This window comes from Herpailurus yagouaroundi, unplaced genomic scaffold (assembly GCF_014898765.1).
Source record: "Herpailurus yagouaroundi ecotype Mexico unplaced genomic scaffold, PumYag 28, whole genome shotgun sequence".
Lineage (NCBI taxonomy): Eukaryota > Metazoa > Chordata > Mammalia > Carnivora > Felidae > Herpailurus > Herpailurus yagouaroundi.
The window spans coordinates 135,437,411-135,452,684 of NW_024412376.1; the positions used below are offsets into that span (position 1 = coordinate 135,437,411).

Consider the following 15,274-nt stretch of genomic DNA (forward strand, 5'->3'; position numbering starts at 1 on the left):
AAAATGGGTGAAAGATATGAATAGACATTTCTGCAAGGAAGACATGCAAATGGCCCATAAGTACATGCAAAGATGTCCCACATAATTAGTCATTAGGGAAATGCAAGTCAAAATCACATTGAGATACGGCTTCATATCTAATAGGTGGCTAAAAAACAAAGACAATAACAAGTTGGTAGAATTATGGTACAGGAATGTAGAATGTATGTGGAATGCATGGAACTCTCATACATTGCTGGTAGGATTGTAAAATGGTATAGTCATGTTGGAAGACAGTTTGATAGTTATTCAAAACGCTGAGCCTAAGGTTAGCCTAAAATTGCCCCAGCAATTCCACTGCTAGGCCAGAATAGGCAAATCCACAGAAACAGAAAGTATAGTAGTGGTTTCGTGGGGCAGGAAGAAGGAGGTGCATGGAAAGTGATTCTTAATGCTTATGTGGTTTCTTGTTGGAGTGATTAAAATGTTCTGAAAGTAGATAGTAGTACTGATTGCACAAATCTATGAATATACTAAAAAGTATAAATTGTGCACTTTATACATTAATGTATTGTATACTTCCGTAAAATTTGGTTAGTATATCAAACCTCCTTCAGGTGGGCACCTTTGTGTGACTAGCACCATGAATGCCTAATAAACATGTATTTCATACGGCAAAAAAGGCATTTGGGCAGTGTTGTGATGGTAAACAACTGGCTGGAGGAGGTGGGAGTAGCCCTTGATTTGTAGCATTTGCCAATGTCCATGGTATAAATATTCCTACTATGCCAACTTCAAGCTACTAGTGTGACATCACTGAACTTGCAGCTGAGAAGAGATAGGCACAATTGATTCTCATTGGGAAGGAGAAAGTGTGAAGTGGCTCTGGCAACCACTAGCTATTGATAATGTAAGTTTAATAGGTACATGGAAAGAATAATAGATAGAGAATCAGAAATACAGGGCACCTGGGTGGCTCAGTCAGTTAAGTGTCCGACTTTGGCTCATGTCACGATCTCACGGTTCATGGGCTCTGTGTTGACAGTGCAGAACCTGCTTGGGATTCTCTCTCTCTCCCTCTATCTCTCTGCCCCTCCCCCACTTGCATATTTTCTCTCTCTCTCTCTCTCTCTCTCTCTCAAAATAAATAAATAAACTTTATATAAAAAAAGAATCAGAAATACACTGTTGCAACATGTACCTCCTGAAAGACTGTTGGGAACTTCTCAAACTTCTGATTTAGACACTGATCTTTAGACATAATGCAGTATATTGAACTCTTGCTTGTTAGGGTGATCAATAATGAACTCTTCACAGAAGAGCGAAAAGCAAAGTTAAATAAATTTAAAAATATCACGCATTGCTATGAAAAACACCCAAAAATAAATACATTTTTGAGGAAATACAAGTTATGGATCAATTTTTACAAAAGTAAAGGGGAAAATATAATAAACAATAACAATGACTTAGTTTCAAAAACTATCAATATATGGTTAATCTGTACTGATAATGCTCTTTTTCTCACCTATACTACCATCCATTTTCCTCCTCCTGATTATTTTGCAAATTCCAGACATCATACTTCGTCTATAATATTTTATTATGTGTCTCTAAAAGAGCTCTATTTTTTTAAGATTTTATTTTTAAGTGATCTCTACACCCAACATGGGCCTCAAACTTACAACCCCGAGATCAAGAGTCACATGCTCCACTGACTGAGCCAGCCAGGCACCTCAAAGAACTCTATTTTTAACATAGCCACAGTAGCCTTACCATACAGAAAATATTAATATAAATTTCTTAATATCATAAAAAATCCAGTTAGTGTTCAGAATTTCCCATTGTCTTATAATTTTTGACAGTTTTTTCAAATAAGGATTCAAATAAAGTGTATAAACTGTGATTGGTTCCATGGAATTTTTTTACAAAGGCTTTTTGTGCTCAAAGAATTTTGAAAAACTTTTTTTTGTACTAAAAATTTCAAATTAATATACAAGAGTATATTGGCTTCAACAATATAGCACATGGCCACATTCACTACACCTACTACCAGAAGTTTTTCAGTCAAATCCTAAACTTCTTATCATTTCATCTATAAATCAACACTGTGCATCTTTAAAATATAAAAATATCTTAAAGTTTAACAAAAACCACAAAACTATTGTCATGTCTTAAAAAATATCAATATTTCTTTGATATTATTAAATATCCAGTTAGTGTTCATATTTTTCCAACTTTCCCCAAATTTTTTAGCAGTTGGTTTATTCAAGTCAACATCCAAATAAGGTTTACATATTAAATTAGCTTGTTGTCTCTTAAGTATCTTTTTATCTATAGGTCTTTTTCATCTTTTTTTTAAGACACATGATACTTTGTCCTATAGATGTATATTTTAGATTTTGCTGTTTATATCCTTGTGGTGTTATTATATTTGATCTGATTCAGGTTAGGTTTTTTTCCCCCCAAAATACCTGAGGTAGTGATGTGTGTTCCTATTACATCTCAACAAGAGGCACAAATGTCTGGCTATTTCTCTTTTTGTGATATTAAGATTAATCAGTGGTTCAGGTTAATTAATTAGATGGTCAGTATAAGTATTCTTTTTTTTTTTTTTAATGTTTATTTATTTTTCAGAGAGAGAAAGAGCATGTGCATGAACAGGGGAAGGACAGAGGGAGGAACACAGAGAAACCCAAGCAGGCTCTGCACTGTCAGCACAGAGCCTGATGCAGGGCTCGAACTCACGACCTGTGAGATCATGACCTGAGCTGAAATCAAGGGTCAGAAAATTAACTGACTGAGCCACCCAGGTGCTCTGGTCAGCTTAAGCATTCTATCAGCTTTTTATGTAAGGGTGTTAACAACCATTGATAATCACTGCCTATATCCATTATTTCACTGGAGGTTGCAAAAGGGTAATATTCTAACACTATCATTTCTTTTTTATTTTTTTAGCTGAAATTTTTTAGCTGAAATTTTCTCTATAGAGAAAATCTTTCTTTTACCAGTGATTTATTCCAAGGTATAGTTAATTTGGTAAAGATAGGATAAATGCTTGATTCTTTCTAAGTATTTAATATTTTCATGATGGGCTAGTTCCCTGGCATTTTTCAAAGGCAACCAAACAAGTTAAAAACTTTTTATTATTATTATTAGGAGCATATGAACTTTAATACATTTGATATGTTGTAATCCAAATTATTTAGCTTTTTGATCTCAAATTGATCAAAAAATGACAAATCTGTGGGTCAGTGGTCAAGTTGGATCCTAAGTTTTTCTTCCTTCCTTCCTTCCTTCCTTCCTTCCTTCCTTCCTTCCTTCCTTCCTTCCCTTCCTTCCTTCCTACCTTTTTCTTCCTTCCTACATTTTCTTTGTTTCTTTCTTTCTTCTTTCTTTCTTTCTTTCTTTCTTTCTTTCTTTCTTTCTTTCTTTCTTTCGAGAGCAAGTGAGCCAGGGAGAGGAGCAGAGGGAGAGATAGAGAGAATCTTAGGCAGGCTCCACGCTCAACACAGAGCTTGACTGTGGAACCAATCCTACACCACTAGGATCATGACTTGAGCCAAAGTCAAGAGTTTTACACTCAACTGATTGAGCCACCTTGGTGCCCCACTCCTAAGTTCTTTTAGTATGATTTTTGATAACTTTGGTGTAATAAGATGTCCATGCTTATCTTGCACTTTTCCTGTTCCAAACTTGCAAGGAACCCTGGTTCCTGTTAGTGGGAAATGGTTTTCAGAGACCATAATCTAGGTGTTTGGGGTGCTCATTGCCACTGAGTTGGTTATTGCTTCTAAGCCTTTTCAGTGGTCTACAGATTTTTTTAATGTGCAATGGGGGAGGGGGGAATCTGAGCAATAAGATTTAGTCTGAATAGAATAGGTGGAAATTAGAGATATGTCATCTTTCTACCATGTACCATCATTTTGTCTTTTTAAAGATGCATGAAATCTATTTTTTTATTAAAAAATTTTTAATGTTTATTTATTACTGAGAGACAGAGCGAGACAGAACATGAGCATGGGAGGGGCAGAGAGAGGAGGAGACACAGAATCCGACGCAGGTTCCAGGCTCTGAGCTGTCAGCACAGAGCCCGACGTGGGGCTCGAACTCACGAACCGTGAGATCATGACCTGAGCCGAAGTCGGTCGCCCAACCGACTGAGCCACCCAGGCACCCCAAGATGCATGAAATCTTTAAAAAAAATCTTAATTAGCTTTAATGTTTCAGATTTATTTGGACTTGAAAAATGAATTAGAAATTATGAAATTACTTAGCCGACCTTAATATTTTTTAATAATGTTTATTTATTTTTTTAATATATGAAATTTATTGTCAAATTGGTTTCCATACAATGTTTATTTATTTTTGAGAGAGAGCAAGCAAGTGGGGGAGGGGCAGAGAGAGAGGGAGACAAGATCTGAAGCAGGCTCTGTGCTAACAGCAGGGAACCTGGTGTGGGGCTCCAACTCACAAGCCTCGAGATCATGACCTGAGCTGAAGTTGGATACTTAACTGACAGAGCCACCCAGGCAACCCTGACCCTTAACATTTTAAACCACTTACAATAAACTTCGTGGATAGCAATTTTTCTATTAAAACATTTTTAAGTTATTATAGAAACAAGCTCTTCTGCTGTTAAGCCTCAGGCCACTTCTTAGCCTCAGACTAGCTAACTGTGCTCTCCTTTCCCTATTTTTTTTTTTTTTTTTACATTCCCCAGGGATTTATTTGGCTGTAATTTTCTTTTTAAAGGCCTTCCTCCAAGTACTGAGTGGAAAGAGGAATGAGAGAGTCTTTTGGAAATATTTTATATCTTGCTCTGGGTGGCAGTTATGTGAGTGTTCACATATGTAAAAATTCAAATTGTATAGTTAGATTTTTTTTAACATTTATTTATTTTTGAAAGAGAGAGATAGAAAGCAAGTGGGGGAAGGGCAGAGAGAGAAGGAGACACAGAATCTGAAGCAGGTTCCAAGCTCTGAGCTGTCAGCACAGAGCCCAATGTGAGGCTCAAATCCACAAACCGGGAGATCATGAGCCAAAATCGGATGCTCAACCGACTGAGCCACCCAAGCGCCCCTACCTAGGTTTTAATTTTTTTTATATTTTTTTTAATTTTTATTTTTTTTGTTTTTCTTTAGAGTTCTATTTCTATTCTTGTATTCAAAAAATCTTCCCTGTTTATGTTCAAAATAAACAACTATATCGTTACTTCCTGTGTTTTACTTCAATTGCAGTATACTTGGAATATAGATGTACTTGGAAAAGTCAAGAGTACATCAAAACTACTACAAGAGTTTTGAAAATTACAGTTAATGTTTCAGAAGAAATCTGCTCAGGTTTGCAGGTTCTTTATCTTTCCATTAAAAGATGAAAAAAGGCCATCCTAGCCATGCTTCACATTTAATCAGATTCTTCAATATTAATGCATAAAAGCTTTGGAATAAATCAGTCTCAACCAGGAACAGTTTGTGTTAGAAAAAACTATAGTGAAAGCTAACATTCAATTTTCCATGTTTGGAATGTCTGAGAAAGCATTTTTTGACTATTAAAAAAGTTTATTTAACAAAAAAGTTCACTATGAAAATGCATGACCTGATTTTTATATTGTAGTAAAACTGGTGCTATGAAGGGGACACGTGGAAGCAGTTGGTTTCTCCTGGTGAACACACCTATTGTTTATACTCGTTCCAAGGCTTCTAACATGATGATACTATTTCCTCAAATTACCACCATTCCAATATTGTTCTGTTGCCCACTAGTAGCCATCTCCACACGTTCATCTATCACAAGATGCATAAAGGGATCGAACCCCCGCAATATTCCTTGGACATATCTGCCACCATTTAATTTCAATGATAATTTCTTGTCCATAAATTTTTTCAACTCGGGAGGGTGAGCTTTGCTCATGATGCTTACTCGGCGAGCTCAAAGATGCCTCCAAACAGAATTTGTGGAGTCCTTCACGCTCCCTACCTAGGTTTTTAATATGGATTCCCAGTTATCCCAGCACCAGCACACAGTGATTTGCTTTCAGGAGGCACTCAGTTTATTTGAACTGAACCATGATGCAATTCAAGTCTCAGCATAAGGACCTGACCTTCTATAAGTGCTTGATAGGGATTTGATATTGTTGATAGTGAGGACTACTCGTATATTCGGAACCATCTTCTGGGCCAAAAAAACATTTTGCCTAGAAGTTAGGTACATAATAATTAACTTAAAATTACAGTTACTCCAAATGAGTACTTTCTCATTTTGTTCTTGAGTTTTTTTGTTTGTTTGTTTTTAAGGATATTCCGTAAATAATTTAATGGGAGATAAAATATGTAACCACTTTTGCCAACTATAGTCATGTCATAATGGCAATTAAATTTTATATTAAACATTATTCAATATCATAGGACAATGACATTTTTCCTGAGATTTTTACCTCAAAATGGAAGATTTGGTCAGGAAATGGAACATGTCTTCTCTTACAATGGGTCAGTTTCCCTACTTTGGTGTTATCATCAAAATATTGGTTGCAGATAACTATGCTGTGATGTCTCTCACTTAACTTCCACCTATCCACTTCTTTTTTGTTTTTAAGTTTATTTTTTTTTATTTATTTTTTTCAATGTTTATTTATTTTTGGGACAGAGAGAGACAGAGCATGAACGGGGGAGGGGCAGAGAGAGAGGGAGACACACAGAATCGGAAACAGGCTCAAGGCTCTGAGCCATCAGCCCAGAGCCTGACGCGGGGCTCGAACTCACGGACCGCGAGATCGTGACCTGGCTGAAGTCGGACGCTTAACCGACTGCGCCACCCAGGCGCCCCATGTTTATTTTTTTTTAAAAGGTTTTTTTTTTAAATCTTTATTTAGTTTTGAGAGAGCGAGCAAGCAGGGGAGGGGTAGAGAGACAGAGGGGACACAGAATCCAAAGCAAGCTCCAGGCTCTGAGCTGTCAGCACAGAGCCTGACGTGGGGCTCGAACTCACGGAAGCAACTTCATGACCTGAGCTGGAGTCAGATGCCCAACCAACTGAGCCACCCAGGTGCCCTAAGTTTATTTTTGAGAGGGAGAAAGGGAGCCTGGGGGAGGGGCAGAAAGAGACAGAGAGAGAAAGAATTCTAGGCAGCCTCCATACTGTCAGTGCAGAGACCGACTTGAGGCTCAATCCCACAAACTGTAAGATCATGACCTGAGTCAAAATCAAGAATTGGACGCTTAATGAACTGAGCCATCCAGGCACCCCTCCTTTTCTTTAAGTGAGCTTGCCCATGCCTCCTGCTCCAAGAGTTTGCTCACACATAATATTGCTCTTCAGTCCCTAGTCAATTGGACCAGGAGTAGATTATGCTGGGCTAATTGGTTTTTCTCTCCTCAGAATTTGGAATTGAATTTCTTTAGATTGCTTGAGCTGGAGATAATACATAGCTTGTGTGGGTATGCATTGCATGTGCATTTGTACAGGTGTGGTGATGGGGCAGTTGTCTAGGGCCCTGCTATACCATGTGGTAAAACTTGACTCTTGAGAAACTTGCCATTCTGAACAGTAGAAATACACACTGCCCCATTACTCAGCTGACACTCCCTTCTCTCAGCTTTACCCACTTTCTCATGTCTTTTTTTAAATTTTAAAACTTTTATTTAGTATTTATTTTTAAGTAAACTCTATGCCCTATGTGGGACTTGAACTCATGACCTTGAGATCAAGACATGCATGTTCTACTGACTGAGCCAGCCAGGCACCCCTCTCATGTATCTTTTTCCTTTTTTTTTTTTTTTTAATGTTTATTTGCTTATTTATTTTGAGAGAGAGTGCAAGTAGGTGCGGGGCAGAGAGAGAGGGAGTGAGAGAATCCCAAGCAGGCTCTATTCCAATGTGGGGCCCATCTCACAACCGTGAGATCACGACCTGAGCCAATACCAAGAGTCAGATGCTCAACCAACTGAACCACTCAGGTGCCCCTCATGTCTCTTCTTCTATTCCCTAGCAGTATCAGGTGACTGGCTTAGCAAGTTTTAGACCAGAGGCAATCACTGATTCTCAACTTATTGAAGCATGTATTGAAGCATGTTCAGAGGGTTCAAACACCTGTACTTTTTGAATGATTCTTTTGGTAACTCCCTTCCTGGTCTTGAGGAAGGAGGAAATTCTCTACCCTCCCTCACAATGTAAGGAGAGATAATACCCTCTCTTTAGAATACTGTATTCCCTCCAAAATACAACTTTTATTGTTTCTGTCTTCTCTTATGTGAGAGAGGGGGAAATGGTGGTGGTAGTGCGAATTTTCTCAACTAGTACCTCTCACTAGACCCAATGGGGGAGGGATAGACTCCAAAAGCTGATGCTTCCTCAAACACAGAATGGGATGTGGGAGGGTAATCTTTTTTTTTTTTTTTTAAGTGATCTCTACACCCAATGTGGGGCTTGAATTCATGACCTTATGATCAAGAGTCCCATGCTCCACTGACCAGCCAGGTGTCCCAGGGGAGGGTAGTCTTTAGTACCATGTATTCTTAGCTGTGGACTCAAAAACAGGACCCTATTTCACCTAAAATGAAATAATCCCTGACACAATGAATTGAGTTGGATTCCTTCTAAATTCTGTTTCATACAATTAAAGCAGAAGTGCAACATTTGTGGTAGAGACTTGCAAATACGTGTATAAGACTAATATTACAAATCATTCAGAATTGGTTGTTTTTTTTAATTCTCTGGTTCATTACTATTTACAGGGCATTTTAATATATATTATGTCATTTAATTAAATGCCCAGGATGTTGCTGACCCATAATCCTATGGGATTGAGACCATGAACATTCCAGACCATCCCTGATATCCCATTTTACTTTCCTATGATCTTTCCTTCTCAAGGCACACAGCCTCCTTCCCAGAGCCACAGGATTTCTAGTCATAGCTGATCCTAGACTAAAGCCTAGTTCAGGAAAGGAACATCTTTTCACCTATTTTAATCTCCTATTAATTTGACATTTAGGTTCTTAAAAAGCACAATTTCATTTGGAATGCACTTCAGGATTTTTGTACCATCTGCATGTCTACCTTTATCTTTGTTACATATAAAAAGAGTGCATTTTAAAATTTAAAGTCCATAGTATAATGTTGATTTTCACTAGCAAGGGAAAGTTAAATAGGTGGCCATGGAAGGGGCCCAGTGGAATTCCTGCACTTCTTGACTCTTCCCTGATTCTGTTTCTTCCTCTTTATAATTTTTATAATCTTTGCTAGTGTGGCATTTTGGAATATGGTTGAAGCTAAAAGTCTGTGGATTTAGTTAGACAAAGAGATAATAGCCAGGAATAGAAAGAGGCACTTACAATCCTCCTGTAATGCTTGGGGTCCCTTCAAGATTTATAATTCTACATAACACGTTAGGAGAAAGAATATCCCATTAGCAGAAGATGTTATCTTTTACAATTTAAAGAGGCTGAAATACTTTTGTGACTGAAATATTTAACTCCAGTTAGGTGGAGATTGGGGAATAAAAACAGACATAGCTAAATAACTGTCAGAACTCAATAATTTTTAGTTTGCTTTTTTAAAATTTTTTATTTTGAGAGAGAGAGGAGAGGGAGAGAGAAAAATCCCAAGCAGGCTCCAGGCTGATAGTTTGGAGCCTGACATGAAGCTTGATCTCACAAATCATGAAATCATGATCTGAGCCAAAATCAGGAGTCAGATGCTCAGCCGACTGAACCACACAGATTCTCCTCTAGTTTTATTTATGTGTATATGTTTAATGTGTTCCAGAGAATGAAATAAGTAATATCTTTTTTTTTTTAAGATTTTATTTTTAAGGAATCTCTACACCCAGTGTGTGACTTGAATCCGCAACCCCAAGATTGAGAATTGCATGCTCTACCAACTAAGCCAGCCAGATGCCCCTAAGTAATATCTTCTAAAAGGAAGAAATGTGAGGGGATTCTATCCCCCACCCCTTCTCTGTCTCTCTCCCACTTGCTCTCTTTCTCTCTCTCTCTCTCTCTCTCTCTCTCTCTCTGTATGTCTCTCAAAATAAAAACCCATTTTTTTTTTAAAGGAAGAAATGTAAAAGGGCAAAGGGCTACCATACTGAAGCTATCACACTGCTTCTCCACACTTATTAAACATTATCCACACTTACTTAAACATTATCTGCAACGTTAGAGGACAAATAGTTTACCTTTAATTTTCTTCACCCTAAATGCCTTTCTTTTTCAAATTTCTACTCAAGAAACTTTGATCTTTTCCTTCATCAGATCCCCTTCTTCCATATCTATTACACAAAAATTTGAAAAACCATTCTAGAAATTTTATGTTAATTTTATTACTTTCTAAAAAATTAGCAAATAGATTACTATTAATTATTATATAGAAAAAAAATGAACATACAAAATCTTGTTTGGTTCTCTTTGCAGTTTTTTTCTTTTTTGAGAGAGAGAGAGAGCAAGAGAGCATGTGTGCACACAAGCAGGGGAGGGGCAGAGGGAGAGAGAGAATCTTAAGCAGGCTCCATGCCCCACACAGGGTCCAAGGTGGGGGGCTTGATCCCACAATCTGAGCCGAAATCAAGAGTCAGACGCTTAACTGACTGAGCCACCCAGGCACTCCTCCCTTTGCAGTTTTAAATTACGAAGATACAACTCATGTTCTCTATCTGAGGAAATAGCATGATAGTAATGAAACAGCAAACTCTTCAAAATATGAATAACTTGATTTATTCTGATGACTATAAAAGTGAATAGACTTTCTCAAGATCTAATTCTCTTGAATTTAAGTTGTATAAAACCATCTTCAACTGGCTAACATTAAGGTTTTACACTTGAGTAATAAAACAGCTCTAATGTGAATTTGCAGTGCCTCATTAACTTCCAAAAAACTGTAGAAGCATTGTTGACCAAAATTAATCCCAAGTAAATTAAGAGTTTACATATAAAAAATAATTGAGAATTTAGAAGAAATTATAAATAAATATTCATTAAATGTTTGGATCTGTATTTTCTTTGTAGGCCACATGATTTTCATATTCATAAATGTGCCCCTACTGACCAACACACAGTAGGTATTTATTCAACAAACATCTGCTGAACTGAATATAACCTAGGCTTAGAAGAAAAAAAACCTTAAAGGAAACTAGGAAATATTTTACTAAATTTTAAAAATTTAATTTCAGCACATTAAAAATTATAGTTACTAAAAAGCAACTGTAAAACATTGGAAGCAAATATGGTAAAGAGTAGAGATCTTTCTTAAATATTTCATACAAATTGCTAAAACATAAAAATATAAACCTCTCTGAACTTCAAGTTATCTCAGGCATTTTAACAGTTTGTAAACTGTTTTAATAGATTCAAAACCTTTACATCTGAGATAAAACCTCAGATTAATGGATTATACTCTCAGAATATTAATATTAAAAAACATAGTAAATCTTTTTTTAGTGTTTATTTATTTTGAGAGAGAGAGAGAGAGCACAAGGAAGGGAGGGGCAGGGAGAGAGGGAGAGAGAGAATCCAAGCAGACGCAGGGCTCAAACCCATAAATCATGAGATCATGGCCTGAGCCGTAGTCAAGGGTCAGATGCTTAACTGACTTAGCCACCCAGGCACCCCAAAACACGATAATTCTTAATATGCTTAGTTCAGACTGTAGTTCAACTGCTGATATATTTTTAAAATCTCAAACGTGATATGATCAGGAATGATCTCATTTCCTAACACAACCGTCTTTACTTTTTTTTTTTTTAATTTTTTTTTTCAACGTTTATTTATTTTTGGGACAGAGAGAGACAGAGCATGAACGGGGGAGGGGCAGAAAGAGAGGGAGACACAGAATCTGAAACAGGCTCCAGGCTCTGAGCTGTCAGCACAGAGCCCGACACGGGGCTCGAACTCATGGATCGCAAGATTATGACCTGAGCCAAAGTCGGTCGCTTAACCAACTGAGCCACCCAGGTGCCCCAAAAACAAATATTTTAAAAAAAGAGAAGAAAACTGGGGAAAAACTTCATGACATTGGATTTGGCAATGATTTCTTGGATATGACACCAAAAACACAGGCATTTCAAAGAAAAAAAATTGATAAATTGGACTTTATCAAAATTTAAAACTTTTGTGTAAAGGACACTGTCAATAGAGTGAAAAGGCAACCCATGGTATGAAAGAAAATATTTGCAAATTATATATCTAATAAGGGATTAATATCCTGAATATATAAACAACTCCTACAACTCAAAAACAACAAAAAAAGAACCACCCAGTTAAAAATTGGGCAAACTACTTGAATAGACATTTCTCTAAAGAAGATATATACATATTGCCAATAAGCACATGAAAAGATTTTCAACATCACTGTCAGGATAATGCAAATCAAAACCATAATGATACATCACCTCACACCCATTAGGATGGCTGATATGGAAAAAAAAAAGAAACTGACAAGTGTTGGTGAGGATGTGGAGAAACGAATCCTTATGCACTGCTGGTAGGAATGTAAAAGTGTGTAGTTACTGTGGAAAACAGTATGATGGCTCCTCAAAATATTAAATATAGAATAACCATATGCTCCAGCAATTTCGCTTCTGGGTATATGTCTAAAAGAATTGAAAGCGGTGACTTAAATAGATATTTGTACTTCCATGTTCATAGCAGTTTCACAATAAGCCAAAAGGTGGAAGCAACCCAAGTTTTGTTGTTGTCGTTGCTGTTGCTTTGTCTCTTTAGGGAGAGAGAGAGAGAAAGCACAAGCAAGGGAGAGAGACATTTGGGGAGGGGGGGAAAGAGAGAGAGAGAGAGAGAGAGAGAGAGAGAGAGAGAGAGAGAGAGAATCCCAAGCATGTTCCACAGTCAGCACAGACTCCGATGTGGGGCCTGATCCCATGAGCCTGAGACCAAAATTGAGACCAAAATTAAGAATCAGACACTCAACTCAGTGAGCCACCCAGATGCCCAGAAGCAACCCAAGTTTTTATCAATGGATGAATGAATAAACAAAATGTGGTATATACATATGATGAAATATTATTATTCAGCCTTAAAAAGGGAGGAAATTCTGCTATATGCTACAACATGGATGACCTTAATTATGCTAACTGAAAGAAGTCAGTCACAAAAGGACATTTTCATTTATTTTAAGTGATGATTCATTTATTCATTTATGATTCATTTATTTTAAGTTTTATTTAAGTAATCTCTACACCTTACATGGGGTTCGAACTCACAACCCTGAGATCAAGAGTCACATGTTCTTCTGACTGAGCCAGCCAGGAACAACCCTGTATGATTCATTTATATGAAGTGCCAAGAGTAGTCAAATTTACAGAGATAGAAAGTGGAATGGTGGTTGCCAGGGACTGGGAGAAGGGGGAATGGGGAATTAGTGTTAACAGGCAGAGTTTTAATTGGGAAAGATGAAAAAGTTCTGGAGATTGATGTTGGTGACTGTTGCACACACAACATGAATGTATTTAATGCCATAGAACTGTATAATCAAAAGTGGTTAAAATAGTAAATTTCATGCTATATATGTGTAACCACTCTTTATGGATTAAATTAGGTCTCCTCAGATTCATGTGTTGAAGGGCTAACACCCAGTGTGACTATATTTGGAGATAGGGCCTATAAGGAAGTAATTAAAGGTAAATGAGGTCATAAGGGTGAGCCCTAATTCAATAGCATTAGCGTCCTTATAAGAAGAAGAGATATCAGGAGGGCCTATGCACAGAAGAAAGGCCATGTGAGGACAGTCAGGTGGTGGCCGTTTGTAAGTCAGGAAGAGAGGTCTCGCCAAAAACCAAACCTGTGGGCACCTTGATCTTGGATTTCCTACCACCAGAACTTTGAGAAAATAAATTTCTGTCGTTTGAGCCATTTAGTTTGTGGTATTTTGCTATGGCAGCCTGTGCAGACTAATACAACCACAAAAAAAAAAGTGAAAAAAATTAGTAATGTTTTTCATTGCAAAAATAATATATGGCTATGTAAAAATTCAAACCATACAAAAGGGTAAAAAGTCATAAGGAAGTCTCTCATCACTTCCTCCTCTCCACCCCCCTTCCCTGTCCCCAGTAATCAGTGTCAGTAGTTTTAGGAATATCTTCCAGAATGCTTTTATGAATATATAAAGCATGTATTATTTACAAACACTTTCTTCTTCTAGATCAAGAATCAAACTAGGGTCTGGTTCAGAAAGGGAAGAAATTTTCAAGTTTGTCAATCCCGAACATATAATTTAACATATTCATCCATTCCATTCCATGTTTAGATTATTTTTAGATTTTTTTTCTCCATCATACAAAATGTGATTAACTTTCTTAAAATCTTTCTTTTTAAATTATTTCTATCCTCAAGTTTCTTAGATCATAACACACAATGTAACAAGGTTATACTTTCCATTACCATTGTTCACATAGGTTATTTCCATATTTTTATTTCCATCATATAAATGTAATTAATATCTTCATAATCTTACTTTTAAATTATTTAAGTTCTTAATAGTGAAATTGAGCCAATTTTTTTTAGAACTTCATATATATCGCCAAATTGATTTCCGAAAAGCTAACTGCCAACTTAAGTTTCTACTAGTAGTATTAATAGTACAAATATTAGATACTCCTATTTAAAAATATCTCCAGGGATGCCTAACTGGCTTGGTCGGTGGAGCATGTGACTCTTGATCTTAGGGTTGTTGTGAGTTCAAGTCCCACGTTGGGTGTAGAGATTACTGAGACATAAAAAACCTTAAAAAAAAAAGTCTCATAAGGTAGTAGTTAAAAAAGGAAAGCTTACTTTAATTTGCATTTTTGATGAGATTGAAGATTTTCAAATATTAGTTGTTTGTATCTCCATTTGTGTGTAAGCCATCAGTTCATACTCTACACCTACACAAGTACTGGAGACAAGTAATATCTTCCTTATTAATTTGTATGAGTCCTTCATATATTATGGTGTTACTCCCTTATCAATATTTATTTCCAGTATTTTCCAAGGGGTATGTCTTTTATGGGCCATTCAACAAATATTTATTCAGTATCTACTATGTTCCATGTACTGTGTTAGGATTCTATGTTATTCTTCAAATTACATATAGAATTACACATGCACTTTTTTTTCCTATTGTTTAAAGTTTAGAAAGGTTGAACTTTATGACTGGGCAAACAACCATATAAGATCCCGAATCACTGTTTGTGGGTAAAGCTGGCCCTTTCTATCTCATGAGATTACAAACAGATGCTGGACAAGGATGCAGTCATCCAATGCTTGACTAGGGTTACAAGATCAGCCCAAAGTAGCTCACTCACATGGCT

At 36.8% G+C, this 15,274-nt stretch overlaps 1 protein-coding gene across 1 annotated transcript; it reads right to left on the minus strand.

The window, feature by feature from the left end:
- Positions 1-5,187: 5,187 nt before the first annotated feature.
- LOC121036797 (small nuclear ribonucleoprotein G-like) lies at positions 5,188-5,971 on the minus strand. The gene has a single exon (XM_040485422.1). The coding sequence runs from the start codon at positions 5,887-5,889 to the stop codon at positions 5,701-5,703; it is 189 nt and encodes a 62-aa protein (XP_040341356.1). The 5' UTR covers positions 5,890-5,971; the 3' UTR covers positions 5,188-5,700.
- Positions 5,972-15,274: the final 9,303 nt, after the last annotated feature.

Excerpts from the sequence above, each read along its gene's own strand:
- LOC121036797 (XM_040485422.1), bottom strand. The coding sequence starts at position 5,889 with ATGAGCAAAGCTCACCCTCCCGAGTTGAAAAAATTTATGGACAAGAAA.